At 41.9% G+C, this 16,694-nt stretch overlaps 1 protein-coding gene across 2 annotated transcripts in view; it reads right to left on the reverse strand.

The window, feature by feature from the left end:
* Positions 1 to 858: 858 nt before the first annotated feature.
* ror1 (receptor tyrosine kinase-like orphan receptor 1) overlaps positions 859 to 16,694 on the reverse strand; it is a 139,658-nt gene continuing 123,822 nt past the window's right edge. For both annotated transcript variants that reach the window (XM_037770828.1, XM_037770829.1), the window contains 8 exons: positions 14,996 to 15,123; positions 12,839 to 13,156; positions 11,427 to 11,672; positions 10,689 to 10,903; positions 7,044 to 7,223; positions 6,178 to 6,405; positions 5,689 to 6,053; positions 859 to 4,500 (listed from right to left, as the gene is read on the reverse strand). In XM_037770828.1, the coding sequence (XP_037626756.1) occupies positions 3,798 to 4,500; positions 5,689 to 6,053; positions 6,178 to 6,405; positions 7,044 to 7,223; positions 10,689 to 10,903; positions 11,427 to 11,672; positions 12,839 to 13,156; positions 14,996 to 15,123 (2,383 nt within the window). In that variant the 3' untranslated portion in view covers positions 859 to 3,797. The remainder of the gene's footprint in view (positions 4,501 to 5,688; positions 6,054 to 6,177; positions 6,406 to 7,043; positions 7,224 to 10,688; positions 10,904 to 11,426; positions 11,673 to 12,838; positions 13,157 to 14,995; positions 15,124 to 16,694) is intronic.

Here is a 16,694-nt window from a genome sequence, read left to right on the forward strand (position 1 = left end):
TCTTGCCTTGGGAGAAGTTATTTCGAGTATCTTCAGAGCTCTGTGGCTCTTATGAAGAAGTCATGAGAGTTAGTCAGCTGCTGCTGCTCGCAAACATTTTCATAATACAAACTGTTCCAGAACGGCAGCAGAAAATGTTTTCAGGAGTCAATTGTGTTTCCATGTTTGGAGATATCTGTCTCTGACTGAGATTACTGCTTCTACTCAAGTACAATAGAAGTGAAAGGAATTTCTTTTCTGAAGAAAAATCCTATTTAAATACATCACCAGTAGCCTCTTTACAGAATCAGTGTTCCTATTTTTACCCTTTTCAAATGAAACAATCTGAGAAGGGAAAATAACTCTTTGCTTGAAGCAATCACAACTTGTAAACATTACGCAAACTGATGATGGGTCACAAGAATACACAGCTTCTACACAGCCAAGAAGTTTGGAAACCAGTGCTCTGAACTGTTTCTAGTAGAAAGTATCTAAAACCTGGGGAAATAAAACCAAACTATCTGCATGGGTAAATACCATTAATAATGATTAGGAAATGTTTTTTTTTTGTAATTTAGGTAAACAAAAGCCAAATTACTTCAGTTGTATATATAATACATATATAATGGACTAATATTATTTCCAGCTGTTATGAAGCTCAAACCATCCTCACTAATCAAACAGCTAAATGGCTTCACCACCTGGTGAAATATGGTCACTACAGTTATGAGGAACACAAATTTAAGAAAATCCACAGAAATGGTGATTTGGTGATACCTAGTGGATTCGTACCGTCATTACGAGTCTGATCACCAAGTCAAAGCTCAAAAACATAAACAAAAAACCCCTCACAAATTAACGATAATTTTGACTCCAAGGTTAACCAAACAACATCATTTAATAAATGATTTTGCAATACAAAACATCTGTGCAAAAAATGTTCAGACAAAATACAAAGACAAGGCCTCTCTTGGTCAAAAGATTAAGCACGTAAACCTTCTGTAATGGTTATTGAAATATAAATTTACTTGTATTTTGTTTTTTTAAAAATGGATCTATAATAAAAAATAAAAAAAAGGCACAATAATGATTTTTTGCCAAATACAAAAATACCTAGACTTGATTAAGATTCACAGTCTTGTGTACAAGTGGTTTCTGCACTGTAATGTTAGTACACATAAATCCTTTACATGCTGGATGGAGGTCACAGACTCAGATGCTAAGGTAGCTCGATCTGCTTCAGAGGAACAAAAAGACAGCAATGAAATAAAACCTCAACGGGAAAATTAACTTAAAATGACTCAAATAATCTTGGACTAGATGTGACAAAAGGAACAAAACACTATCTTCTTCCTTTATTTTGCTAACGTTGGTTTGAATAAATTATCTCGGGGTAAACTAAAGCTCAGTCTAATATAAATCTGATTTATTTTCATTTTAGTCTGCAGTGAATTGGAGCAGCTGCTTTTCTTGTAGTGACATCAGATAGTAGACATGATTACATAAACTAAATACTGAACTGTCTCATCTATCTACATTCCAGAAATGTCAACTTAAAAACGTTTACCATAAAAATGCACAACAGGCAACCAGCCATCTTCACTGCGCTTCATGCTCTGCACATCCACAGTGAGATGCTATCAGCGTGTGCCATAGATGTGTGTCTGATTAGTAAATACAGCTGATCGATAGAGGGATAAAAAGTGCAACACGTACAGTACACTGGGACACTTTTACGACCATTCAAACCCAACGATTGTCTACTACACAGAAGGTACTGGAGAAGGTAACTAAGATCACAAATTGTTCTGTAACTGCAGCTGCTTCTACCACTTTTATTTTCTTAAAACAAAAGCTTCCTATTTAGCCTTTTGATAAACTGTCATCAAATAACAACAGATAGCTGAGGCATCATTTGTGTGATTACAGGAATGAGATTTACCAAAAACTTCTTCATATCACAAAGGGATATTCAGGTAAATGCCTCCAAAACCGTATATGATTTCCTGTTACTGGACATGTCGAAATATAAATACAGCTGTACATTTAGAGACTCACAAGGAAACAATATGGGCATTTTGTTCTTTTTCCTTTAAAAGCTGCACTTACCCTTGTTGGGATCACCTAAGTACAGTTGGCGCCAGGTGTTTATGGATACCATTAATACCACGATAACCGACCATTTACTGATATAGAACCAAATAAAAGCACCATACATAAATCTCTCAGCACACAGTGAAACAGTCTGTCCCTAGCTCATGAAAATGATTCTTATTTAGGTCAAACATTCGTCTGTTCAGGCACAGATTGGGCATAAACGGAAGCATATCAATTCATAGGAGTTTTTTTACATGAGGCTGATTTTTGTAATGGTAATATTATCTACTACTTGTGTTTTTAACTCCCCTGCTTTGAGTACCTTAACTCCTCCGTGTCTTGAAAGGTGTTTTTTGCACAACACAGATGCCAAAAAAACAGAAAAAAGGACATAAAGATGAGCCCTGTGAATAAAGTTCCTTCAAAATTCAAAAACTGGAAAAAACTCTCCCATAAAAATTAAAACTCCATATCAAATTTACAATAACAATGTTCCTTTGTGAGGGTGAAATGTTAGCTTTACATCATTGACAGTAAATTGACCCAAAGCCCTCGTGTGGTGAGTGAAGTGTTTGTGCCCTGAGACCGGTCCAGTTCAGCTGTGGAGGATATGAAGGCTGTGTGATTTCATTCGTAGACCTGTAGCCAGCTTGTGAAGTTAGATGCCGTGTCTGATCGGAGGGTGGAAGACGGTGGAGGAAAGGAGGAGGAGCAAATGATGAAGGTGACAGAGAAATGGAGGCAGCCAATCTGAAGTACTTCCCGCTTCCTTGTTCCTCAGCCAGGGAAGCTGTATACTGAGATTTGAAAAAAGGCAAAGAGGTCCACGTTGCAAAGATTGTCATATTGAAGTTGCACCAAAAACATTCAGATGTCATTTCCAAAGGAATTTTGTGTGAAAACGCCAGATCTCCGTGCCTGGACGAGTATTTTAGCCATCTGTATCTGTTTTAGTTTTAATTCCAGCTGCTTTGATGGGATCCGTCACATAGCCGTTAGCTGTCTGCCCTCAATGCCACCTGTACGCCTCGTATACTGGTGTATTTGAGCAGGTCGGTGCTGGTCATCTCAGTAAAAGCTGCTCAACTTCTTGTCTGCTGTTCCCATTTTTTGCTCTGCTATCGTTTGCTAGACGCTGTTTCTTTTACTGTACAAGCAAATGTACAGCACATATTTTGTGTTCTAATACGTCCAGAAACGAGCAAGTTGCACCACTGCTGAAAGGCACCTAAAGGTCACGGTGTCACTGTTTCCTTCACATCCTGCATGAAACAGTCCGTTAACAGTCAGTTGTTGACGCAGGAACTTTTGTCAGACGGTGATACAAACCATTTCTCAGGAACGCAGGATGGATTTTTTGATTTTTTTCACCTTTAAAATTTATTTCTTAATAAAAAGTTCTTTTGAATATATATCTTTGTATTTCACTCATTCATTCAGGACTTATGTACCGTATGTACAGAGAGGTTAAAATAATAACACAACATTGGTGGTCAAACCATGGTGGTAAGTACACATGCTTTAAACAATAAGGCATTAAAAAGTCAGACAGCTGTGGATATACTTGTGTAGCTGCGGCAGTGTTTCTTGCACACTCACATGGCCAGGTTCTGTTGGGGGGGGTCTCCATGTGACCAGAGTAGACTGGGTCCCTGTGTGAGAGGCTAAACTTCTCAGATGTGGGTCCCGAGCAGAGAGAGTGTGAGTATCTCTCTGTCTATCTACAGGTCTGCGGTGATGACCGTGTCGTACATCAGTACCTCAGAATCAACAGGGATCAGCGCTGTGTGTGACGCGTGGTCCAGTTGTCCCATTCCCTTCTGGCAAACTTGTCCGTACACCTGAATCTGCCCTCCGCCCCCCGGCATGATGCAGTGGGAGAGCAGCGGCGTGTTGGCGTCGTGGTTGGAGCCCGTGGTGGAGGGCCCTCCGCTGACGTGACCCGTGCTGGTGGAGCCGCTGGCGCTGCTGGGCGAGCGGCTTTTGGGAGGGGGCAGGTGGTGCTGGATGACCCTGGTCGGCGGGGCCGGGGGAGGGAAGTGGGCTGGAAAAGCTGCATATCCCGGCGGGATGGGGTATCCGTTGACGGGGATGAAGCGCTGGTGGGTTTGTGGGTGGGTCACAGCCATGGGCGCCCAGGCCTGCATTGGGGCCATCTGGCCCTGTGAGGGAATAGCCTGGGCTGGGTAGAGGTACCCTGCAGCTGCGGCGGCAGCAGCGTAGCGCGGGTTGCTGAGGTTGCTGACGGGGCTGGCGCTGAGCGAGGTGGTCTGGGTGGTGGCGTTGCCTCCGCCGCCAGAGGGCGTGCTGGAGCTGGCGTGGGATGACAGCCCCTCCCAGGCTCGCAGGCGTAGGTGGATGTCCTTGAAGCGTGCTCGACGTGTTGGTCCCTCCTGCCAGCATTCAGTCATCAAACCATAAAACCTGGGAGACAACACAGTCAGTTATCAGGCAATTTATTTAAAAGCCAGTTTTTATTTAATAAACTAACTTTAATATCTGAAACTTCTGATACCAAATTGTTTTTCACATTTTTATGGAACTTTGTAAATGCTGTTTGTAGTAAGAGCAGGGGTGTGCTTACAGTAACTGTTCAAAGGGTAGAAAATAAGATATCTCTGTACACAGATCTGAGATGTGGAGCATCTGGTGGACTAGTAACCACTAGCAAACCATATAACGTCAACATCCCTGCCTTGATTCTGAATTTTGAAGAACTTGAGGAGTTTAAAATTGTTGTGTTTGTGAATTAAATCAATATTTTTTAGTTACTTATTAGAAAAAACAACGGCTGTGGCCTTTGAACAATGGGCACCTGCGGGGTCTGAAAAGTGAAGCCAATGCAGAAGTGCCTTAAACTTGCATTCTTTCTAACAGCCAGCAGGGGGGGACTCCTCTGGTTGCAAAAAGAAGTCTGATTGTATAGAAGTCTATGAGAAAATGAGCCTACTTCTCACTTGATTTATTACCTCAGTAAACATTGTAAACATGAGTTTATGGTCTCAATCGCTAGTTTCAAGTCTTCTTCAATACAGCATGATGTTCATTTCGTAAATTATGGTCCCATTTAGAGTGAAATAGATCATAAAGCAGGGGATGCTTTAGGGCGTGGCTCCCTTATGATTGACAGGTCGCTACCACGGCGTCGTCCGATCTGGGAGATGTCTGTGTTTTCGTCTTACATCTTTAACCCTTTCACAGTGTGTTTTCAGTTCATGAAAGTTAATTGTAATATTTGGTTCCCTAAAAATGTCTTATTCAGCGTTCGGTTGTACTTAGCTCCTCCCTCTCTTCTTACTTTTGGTTGCAAAAAACAAGATGGTGACGGCCAAAATGCCAAACTCAAGGCTTCAAAACCGCAGTCCACAAACCAATGAGTGACGTCACGGTGACTGCATCCACTTCTTATTTATATGCCTTTGAAACACAACAAGGTGAAAATGTGTTGCCTTACTCGCCACGTTGGTTGTCTAAACTTCAGAACAAAGTGAAGATACAGTGACGTTTGTGAGCTCTGTACCACAAGTTACACCATCTACAGTATGTACTGTATCACCTTCTCATCATTTATTTCACAGCTTATGCTGATCAGCAACATTAACGTGTACATACCTTGGCGGACAGTCCTCGGGGCAGGGCAGCAGCTGCCTCTTTCTCACCATCTCCATCACTTCCTGGTTGGAGAAGCCGTAATAGGGCTGCAGACCGTAGCTGAAGATTTCCCACAGTACGACTCCGAACGACCAGATGTCCGAGTCACTGGTGAACTTGCCGTAAGAGATGGCCTCGGGGGGCATCCAGCGTATGGGCAGCAGAGTTTTGGGCTGCAGGCAGTAGTAGTCTGAGGAGTAGATCGCTCTGGAGAGGCCCAGGTCGGAGATCTTGATGTGAAGCTGTTCGCCTACCAGGATGTTCCGAGCTGCGAGGTCTTTATGGGTGTAAAAGTGGCTGGCCAAGTACTCCATCCCAGCAGCCACCTGGGTTTGAATGGTCAGAAAGAAAACAATCAGTTAAGGAGGAAGTAGCTGTGAAGTATGTCTGGTACACGGCAGGGTGGAAGGAGAAACAGGATGGCAAAGAGAGATGACAGAGATATCCCACCTGTATGGACATATGCAGGAAGTCTCCATGATCCAGGCTGGATTTCACTGTGCCATCCTCGTCACTGCTGCAGCCAACGTCAGAGTGTGGCGAACGCATGATGAGGAACTCGTGGAGGTCGCCCTGGGGCAAAAACTCAAACAGCATACAGACAGGCTGCTCCTGGATCACCACGCCCAGCAGGCACACCACGTTTGGGTGCTGCAGCTCTGTCAGCACGGCGGCCTCCTGTGATGGAAACACAAAAAGTAGCGGTGAACTTCAAGCAAAAATAAATGAAATATTTGACTTATGCTCATCATATGCTGAAACCTTAAATGAACACAGTCTTCTTTTTGAGGCCTTGAAAGATGTCCGTAAGAAGTTTGTTGTGTTTCAAATTCCAAAACACAGATTTTTGGGTGTATCACCTTAAAGGCTGGCAGTTCAGGTCTGCCTCATTCTCTGCACATGGAAAGGGAGGATTATGTTTTTACATGTCATCTGTTTCCATCCGCCTTAACATCTAAATTTATCTGGACAGTTTATTTTTGGATCTATTTCAAGAGTAAAAAGTGATTTTTAGTCGTATACAGTCTGCCATCGCCCACCACGTTTACCTTCTGTGGAAATATAACAAGTTACGCTTCAAGTCTTGTGGGAAGAGTGATCTTTCCACGGGAAAAGTAGTCCCTTGTATTTTTAAACAGTAGATTATTTTAGTACTATATCCATACAAAACTGCCAGTTAGACAAAGTCTTTTAGCCTTAGAGGTCGAACACAGGTTACACATGGTTGATTTTGGCATCTGTGTCTTCACCAACAATATATACAGTACATAGACAAAGTCATTTCTTTAAGCTGTAGACAGAGATTTACTCTGTACCTGCTGGAAGTCGCCCCAAAGTTGGACGTTGGAGATGTCCTTCAGGGTCTTTATGGCCACGAGCTGTGCCTGGTCCATGCCCGGAAGATACAGGTGACCCTTGTAGATCTTCCCTAAATTGCACTCTCCAAGCTCCTCCATGAAACGCACAGCCGACAGGGGAAGCTCTTTGGCCTTACTCTGCAGAGAGAAGAAGAGGGGAAAAAAAAAGGAAAAAGTGAGATCAGTGACAGAAAAAATTAGATCATTATTTTCTTTGTACTCTTTCCTCATCATTATCCTTGCATGGAAACGTGAAATGTTGACATGGAGTTTACATTAGTGCTTCTAAATCGATGCAGGCAAACTGCCTAATATAACATCATATATGTGTTTGAGTTGTAAAACAACAAATAAAAGAATAGCCCAGAGAGTTGATAATTGTCATAATCAGACTCAGTCCATTACATCAGCTCCTAATGACTCCCTTTCAGCCTTTGGAGAGCGATGTGGGAAAATCGTGAAATCTGGCATCTTGTTCTCGGCTTAAAAATGTCATTTAACTGACAGGTTAGCAGCTTTAAGGAAGACTAAGCAATTAATTCTCCTGCCAGTAAAACTGTAGAATCAGCTGCAGAAATAACAGAAAAAAAGCCGCAGCTGTCTTTGTGAGTGGGGACATTTTAGCACTTTTATTCTTACTGAGGAGAACATACTGTAGGCTGGAGGTTGGTTTGTTTATCTAACAGGACTGAACCAAACTGTGGGCTCATACCAGGGTCACAAATGTTTCATAATTCAGCTGGACTTGATAAAATCTACTTCTTAAAGGGCCAGTATGTAGGATTTAAGAGGATCAATTAGCAGAAATGTAATATAATATTCAGAACTATGTTTTCATTAGTGTATAATCAGCTGAAACGAAGAATCGTTGTGTTCTTGTTAGTTTAGAATGAGCCCTTCATATCTAGTGTGAAACTATAGCTAACGTTTGGTTAGAAATGGAGTTCCCTAACGCCAACAAACGTCAAGTTTAGTTTTATTGAGTCACTTTAACACCCGTCACCTAATAATTTTAATTAACTAATTTTAAAAAGTGGATTTAAAGTTAGAGTTACTCTTTAAAACTGATGAAAGTTAAGTATTTCATTTGATAATGATGCAAAACAATGATCACCAAATGTGAGCATCAGTGAGAAAAAATATTAACAATATGCTTCAGTTACTGTGAAAAATAAAACTGTAACTGATGCAAAACCACTAAATATTCAAAATAAATGCTGTTTTTTTTAAGATACCTTATCAACACATGAGCGGCAAAGGTTTCTCTGTGTGTGTGTGTGTGTGTGAGAGTTATTTGTCTCATTTTGTATGGTAGTTTAGCCTTCATGACTTCAGCTAAACTCTCATATCTTAGAAGGTTAAGCGACTAAAACTAAAATTAAAATTATTGTCAAAATTAACAGTGTCAAGGTGATCTTAGAAAGAGAGAGAGAGGGTTTGTGTGTGTGTGCGCGCGAGTGAGAGAGAGACCTACAGTAGGTATGTGTGTGTGTGTGTGTGTGTGTGTGTGTGTGTGTGTGCGCGCGAGTGAGAGAGAGACCTACAGTAGGTATGTGTGTGTGTGTGTGTGTGTGTAGCTGTACTTGAAGACGTGAGGCGATGTTGGCAGAGATTTTCAGATTCCAGGAACTATGATATGAATAATGAAATTCCTCGGTGAGCAGGAGAAGGACACACACAGGCCTGTATGAGCTCTGAGGGGGGTGGTGTCTGTGTGTGTGTGTGTGTATGTGTGTGTGTGATGTTATGAGAGGCACAGATGTTTTTAGTTATGGGTTTGTTTCACCCCTTCTTTCCTCCCCACACCCAAACCCTTAGATCCTCCTCACACCACCGCAGGTTTGTGTGTGTGTGTGTGTTTTTGTGTGTCTAAATGGATTGTCACGGGCAATAGCCCCCGGGTGACCCCGCAGCAAAGCCTCCTGGGTAGCAGCCTAACTCAAGACAAAGTTGTAGATAAGAGGGGTGGGGAAATTAGGCACTCTTGTCATTAATATACTGTATAATTTGAGATTTTAACACTCATTAAAAAAGTTTTAAAACGGTAGAAACTTAATGCAAATCCTCATTTACCCAAATTGTCTTTTAAGTATAGTATCAAGCTACCAGATTAGATGCATGGGCTGGAAAAGGAGGTGAGAACTGCACCTCTGTAAAAGCTTTTTTTTTGCCTATGAAATCTTAAAATGGATGGCTATGTGATCTGATATGTGTGGACCATATTTCAGGCCCTTGTTGTCCACAAAGACCATTTAAAATTCACTGTATAATTCCATAACTGCATGGTTGTCACTCTGAAAAACCTTCTTTGATCTCCCATCGTAACCTTGACTCTTCGCAGAAACAAGGCCGTCATCTAAACACAGCGAGGAGAGACTACCTTTTTAGGTCAGTGACATATTTGTTCCATTGCAAAGAAATAATCCACATATTATTAATGGCTTCTGACGCTTCTGTGACATTTTGCGGTTATTTTTACAGCCGTTGATGGTAATATTATACACATTACCTTGAGAATCGGCTCTGCTTTGCACAAACAGACACACTGTCTAGATACCAAACCCCCCCACCACCACCACCACCACCAAAATTATGTGGAAAAAGATAAACAGACATGATATGACTGAGTGTGCAACCTTGAAAGAAATATGATCCAGATCCTAATGTGAGCTGTGTGTTGGCTGGCAGAGCGGGGGCTCAATGATCTACATTACAAAGAGGTTATGTGACAGAGGGGGGGATGAAGGAGAGAGTGAAGGGAGAAAAAGGAGGTCCAGAGGTAAAGGGATGGAGGGAGAGACGGAAGAAGAGCAACAAAGAGAGATGGATGAAGTGAGAGGGAGGGATGTGGAAAAAAGAGACAGTGGGAGAGACATAAACAGAGAGGAAAGGAGCTGCAGCTGAACATTCCTGGACCTGCTGAGCTCTGATGATAGAGATCTGAAGCTTTGCCTGAGACAGGTCATTTACACGCACACACACACACACACACACACACACACACACACACACTGAAGCCGGTAACCCCAGCATGCTGCGACATATCCCAGTTGACACACAGAGAGGCTGTGCCAGTGTTTTGACTCCTTCCTCAGTCTGCACTCATGACTTAAAAAGACAAACACAGCAAAAGAGCACAGATCTAGATTCACCACAGGAGAGTCACAATACTGTGTGAGAGTATATATATATATATATATATATATTAGGTCTGTGTATTGGCAAGAATGTGGATACCAATGGATTCTTTAGGTTTTCTACTTTCATATGATGCCAGTATCTTCACTCTAGCTTTACAGCCCGCTACAACCTCCAAAAGATCGAATAGAGGTCGGGCCCGACGGCAGACTTTTAAGAGGTTAACAAAAAATCAATACAGCGTTTTGGAGAATCGATACAGTATCGCACAACATAACATCACAATACTCATGTGTATCGATATTTTCTTACACCCCTAGTTTACGGAAACTAAACGCCATAATATATTTGAAATGTTATATGATTGTTTGCAATTGTATATCCTCATGCTACATCAAGAAAATGGGGATGGAAAATACTGCCCCACCCACAGTGTCCTGTGGGCTGTGAGCGTGACTGCTCTACCTTTGGCTTGTACGCAGTTGTGAGCATGGACATCTCAACGTTTTGTCCTCGGACCGGTTTGGGCTGGCGAGGGGCAGGAGGTGTGGGCGACTTCTGGTTGTTGCGGCACACGCAAATAAAGAAGAAGAGCAAGGCGATGGCCAATGGGATCGCCACGCTGGGAACCAGGATGTACAAGATCTCCATGTTGCCGCCGCCAGACTTTTCTTTATGGTCTGTAGGGAGGGATGGAGAGAGAGGAATATTATCAGACACATAGCTTTTTATATGACTGGGCGATACAATGTGATAAAGATGCATGCTAGAGTCAACTCTAGTTGTTTGAAGAAAATTAAGATGTAACAATTTTGATAATCAACAATTAATTGCGAAAATAATTATTAGTGGCAGCCCTATGGCTTACTGATAATAATATAATTTTATAACATTTAAGAATGATCATTGAAAAAAAAAAAAAACTAAGAAAGAAGAAAGTTAGAAGAATAAAGGATAGGAGCTTTACTACATACAATAAAAGTCTTGGACATTTCCTCAGTGTAAATTACCAGCAGATACTGTCAAAATACACTTTGAAAATAAAAAAAAAAATAGCATGAGATTTTGCATAATGGGACATTTTTGACAGCAGATGAAAGAGATCATAAAAAACAAAGCAAATATCTACAAATGTGTTACAAACACAGCATTACACACAAGGAATCTCATTAGTATAGATATAAACATATTGTAGTGTCCTACCACAGACGGGTATGTCACAGAGCTCCATGCGGACGCCCTCGTCCAGCGTGAAGCACCAGGGGGCCTCCAGTTTGTTCCCAGGGTTGCGGCAGTACGAGTGTCCTCCGTTGAGCTCCGCGTAGCGGATGGCCAGGTAGGTGTGGCTGTGGGGATACTGGGAGTTCCACGGCTGACACTGACGGCCCGACTTCGTCTTACTGACCGTCCCTCTGTAGTCCGCCCCGCTGTTGTTGTAACACTTGTGATCTGAAGGAGAGGAAGGCGTGGTTGTGTGTTAGTTTGAGTAGTACGCTCATATTATTTGGCTTGCATCACTTTCCTTCTTTCTTCTGGGTGGCTGTTCGTGGACGGGGTTTACAGGGGTGTATTAAGTTGAGCTGCTGGTGGAAGGACAGAGAGCCTTCACATGTTGCCTATTTTTTGTTTTTTTAGAGAACTTTTAAGCTGACTACCTCCAGATTTGTGTCCTTTTTTCACCAACCACAAACAACAAAACTTTTAACAAGACTGTGTTTGACGAACTTCATTTGGCCACTCGTGGGCCCTGTGCTTGCCAAGCCCCAATCAACCCCCTACCAGCCAGCCTGAAATTTCCTTCCTTTAATCATCACCATTATTTCATCCGCACACTGTATGTTAGAGACCACATCCTAGACACTAATAAAAAGCGGATTGCTAGTCATTCTCTTAACAGTTTGGGTGTATGAGTGTATTGAGTTTTAGTTTTTATGTTGGTATATTACATGTCTGCGTCACAATACAACAAACCATATTCCAAAGTATACCACTCGCTTTTTAAAGTGAGATTTGTTAAACAGCTTCCAAAAATGTTTGGCATTATAATGTTTGCTATTCTGCAGTCAACTCTTATTATATTATAAATAAGTATATTGAAAGTCGAATTTCTTCTAAGTTTGACTAGAGCTGCAACAATTAGTTAATTAATCAATTATTCGATCAAAAAGAGATTAACTGTCAACGATTTTGATAATCAATTCATTGTTTGAGTTATTTTTCATCAGAAATGCCAAACATTAGCTGGTTCCAGTTTGTCAAATGTGTCGATTTGTTGCTTTTCTTCATCATAGATGATAGTAAAATATCTTTGTTTTTTTTACAGTTTGTCAGACAAAATAAGCAATTTGAAGGAATCACTTTGGGCTCTGGGAAGTTGTGATGGATGTGTTTTTCACTACTTTTTGACATTTCATAGACTAAATGATTATCAAATAACAAAAAAAATTGCTGCAGATTAATCGACAATGAAAATAATCGTCAGTTGATAATAAAATTGGTTCTGATATCGGAGCATACTTGGACTCACCGATAAGCGGAGTTTTCTAAACAGCTCCTGTTAGCAGTTACAATAAGTCATACGTAAATATAAGTCATGCAATCAGCAGGTGTCTTACTCTTGTTTATGGGCTCGGCCATGGGGATGCCGATCCTCAGACAGTTGGCGGCCTCGGGGCTGTCGAAGGCGGCCAGGTCCTCGCAGTTTGGCAGCTTCAGTCTCTTCAGGATGATGGGGTTTGAGCGGGCGATGATATATTCCGTCTTACACAAGTCGTTCTCCAGGATCTCACACTCGTCCTTACACAGGTCCCGCGGTTTGTCGGTTCCAGAGCTGCGGTCGCACGTCGGGAAGGCAAAGTGACAGAGAGAAGGGATGGCGAACTGGGAGCAGCGGTCGGACAAATGGTTGGACGTCCCGATCATGGTGAAGGCCGCTGGAAGGAGGGGAGACAAAAGTAGTTGGAGAATAAATCATCTATAAATTTAGCATCTATATTAAGATATTAATTGTTTTTTAAGAGATAAGAGACTGAATAAAAATGAATTATTTCTTCTTAAATTCATCACATTGCTACGAACTCTTGTGCATCTAAACACATGAAGGATCAAAGAGCGAGACTGACAGTGAAAGCTGCAGCTGTAAATGTATGATTCATAGTCATACTGTACGGTTATTACAAACATATGCTTTCCTGTGGTTGTGATTATCAGTAAAACAGCTCAGCGGGGGGCGGAGGAGAAGACAAGCGATTAAAATGTGGATAACTGAAGCTGGCGGTTATCCAGACGCTCCTACAGCACATGTTGCTCGAATAAAGTGAAGACCAGTGAAAGTGACATTAAATTCAAAGATGGTGAATAGCTACCGAATGTGGATGTTCTGGGTCTGAAATGTGATGATTTACAGTCCTACTGTAGGCTCATTACGATCCTGTGGCGTCATAAATCATAATTATCACTCGTCCTTGATGTCTCAGATTAGAGTTCAGGGCCCCTGAACTGACAGCTGCACGGATGTAATCAATTACGTACAGATTAAACTGAAATCTGAGGACACGCAAAGACACAAAACAAAAACACAGAGACGCAGACAGGTATGAAACAGTATGTGGGCCATTTGGGCTCCATATAGAGCGCTGACCAACCCCGCTGAACTTCCTTTGAACTCCACTGTTTCCCTTCTACTGCATACAGTACTAATTAATGTTCACCTTCCAAAGAGTCCTCATTCGCAGAAAGTTTTCATGTGAATCAGTGTATGCAGAGAAGGCAGCTCTATCAGCCCTGGTTGCTGAAGTCACGGCGGTTGAATAAGTGAACTCACTGGATGAAAGCAGGCCGTCAGCTAGAGGGAACAACTAGTTTGTTCTTAATAACAATGTAAGGCTTCGCTGATCTGGCAGCATTCAACGTAGGTGCACATACTTGTGACTGAATGTGTAGCTCTAAAGTAAATGTTGCCAAATAGTGTCCGAATCATCACCAAAAGCTCTGTGAGCATGTGAGTGAAACTTCAGAGAAAGCACATTTAGTTTGAAATCGCACAAAAAATTGAGAGACAAACAAAAGTGCTTCAGAAGAGCATGTAGTTATGAATGAATGAATGCCATCTACTGTACAAGTAGAGAGTATATTTAGACCTTCCTTGAGATTCTGAAGAGTCAGCAAAATAGATTTTAAGTTTTGGCGCCCTCAAGCCTACTTTGCTGTCTTTCAGAGGCTGTAGCAGGCTCACTTTTTAGAGCTAGAGTGAAGGTACAGATATCATATGAAAGGAATCCATTGGTAACAACCTTGTCATGCTAGAGGATAAATATTGCTCCAAAGTTAGGCTAAACTTTGGCGAGGAAAAACTGGCATCGCCGTTTTCAAAGGGGTCCCTTGACCTCTGAGCTCAAGATATGTGAATGTAAATGGGTTCTATGGGTACCCACGAGTCTCCCCTTTACAGACATGCCCACTCTATGATAATCACATGCAGTTTGGGGCAAAAACCATGCAGTTTAAATGTGTCATTTTCAATACTGGGGTCCTTAAACAGTCTTGAATTACATAAATTGGGAGTCTTGTGGATCCAGTGAGCCCAATTGTATTCATGTGTGATGATGTTAGTCCCCATAGTAGCTATTTCATTGTAGAGGGACCACTTCTATGTGACATATACTGTTGACCTGCTATGAATGCCCACAATACCACCCTAAAAAAGACAAAAATGGGTCTATGGTCAGAATGGGTGGAGTGGAAAGGGTTAATACGAGGCACCCGTTTCTCACCTGTGATCTGGGTCTCGATCTCGCCCTGCATCTGAAACGAGTCGACGAAGATGCTGCGGTTGCCGATGAAGCGGGCGCAGGCTATACCTCTGTACGGCTGGCAGAATCCCTCTTCGTCAAAATCATCCCTGAGACACACACACAAAGACAGAAGAGACAGTGTGGGTCAATTTAAAGATTGTTTACAGATATCTCAACAGTTAAAATACATACAGTATGATCTTTAAGAGTGAGAGGACTTCTGCAGACAGAAGTTACAGATGCATAAATGTGCTGCAATACAAGTAACTTCCACTAGAGGGCAGTCTTTATTTGAATATTACACAAAACCAACTAGTTGCACTTCAGCGGGAGGAAAAGGCTGTTTCTTGTTGCTGCTCCTAAACCAAGAAAGAGTTCCCCTTTGCTTGGCTAAAGATAAATCACATTCAAGTCAAAGGCAGAGATCTGAAACACACACACACACACACACACACACAGACACACAAACACATACATACAAGCACACACACACTCACACACCCCAATTCACAGCACAGATGTAAACCGCATTAGGAATTAATGTTTGGCTGTTCGACTTTATTCCTGTTTATGGCAGAGAGATGTCATCATGAGCCCTAATCTGAAACACATGCAGAAAGAAAGAGAGAGAAAGAGAAAGAGAGGGGGGGTTTGATGATCATGTTTTCACAACTTTTACTTCCTTTGGTGGCTCTTGATTTGTCGGCCCTTTTCTACGTTTCCGCATGTCACTCTCTGTTCTTGCCCTACTTTTTTAATCCATTTATCTCCCTCCCTCTTTCTTGTTCTGCTCTCAATCTCTCACCTCTCTCATTCCATACACTCACTCATACGTGCACACACACACACACACACACACACAAACCACATGCTGACTAGCGGGCGATTCGCTCAGTGTGAGATCACAGTGTCATGTGCTTTAAATCGTGCCATATGGGGACTCTAAAACCAGACATAACCACAATATATAGGGGAGTGCATGATGCCACTGTGCATAAAACCAAGCACAAAAGAACCATATTGTAGCTATTGGCCGATTGAAAGTACATCTTCATGCTTCAGACTCTACTGCTCGAGGAATGGCAAACAGAAGCACTACATTTGTTACTGACCAGACGGTGAAACTTTGGAAAATACTTAATAGTTCGGGGTCATGAAGTGGAGTTGTATGAGGCACTTATCCATAGTCAGTGTATTACCTATAGTACAGTAGATGATGGTCGGCACGCCTCCAGTTTGGAGAAATAGGCAGGAGTTACCACACAGAAGCAAAGCAATGTACTGCGGTGGACAGGGCCGGCAGCAAAACATATTTTAGCCACCTAAAAAAATCAGTTTAAGTGTACTCTATATTAAGAATATTTATATCTAATATTTATATCCTTGCCGTGAGACAGCTATACAGTCTATGTTGCTGACAGGGAACTGAAGCTGTTATCTATGCTCTTGCCAAAGCATCCAGACTCCATTGAGAAAAACAAATTGGTTAGTTTGTTTGTGTTCTTATGTGATGTTGGTTAGTTCGGATTCACCAAAGTCACACAACAGCACAAACAAACTAACCGATCGAGGCAGCGGTAGACCAGCAATCCCCCCGTGTTCTGCGAGGTAAAATTATAGTTTTTTTTCTCAATGGAGTCTGGTAGCTTTGGCGAGAGCATAGATGGATACAAAGACT

The sequence above is a fragment of the Sebastes umbrosus genome, chromosome 5 (assembly GCF_015220745.1).
Source record: "Sebastes umbrosus isolate fSebUmb1 chromosome 5, fSebUmb1.pri, whole genome shotgun sequence".
Lineage (NCBI taxonomy): Eukaryota > Metazoa > Chordata > Actinopteri > Perciformes > Sebastidae > Sebastes > Sebastes umbrosus.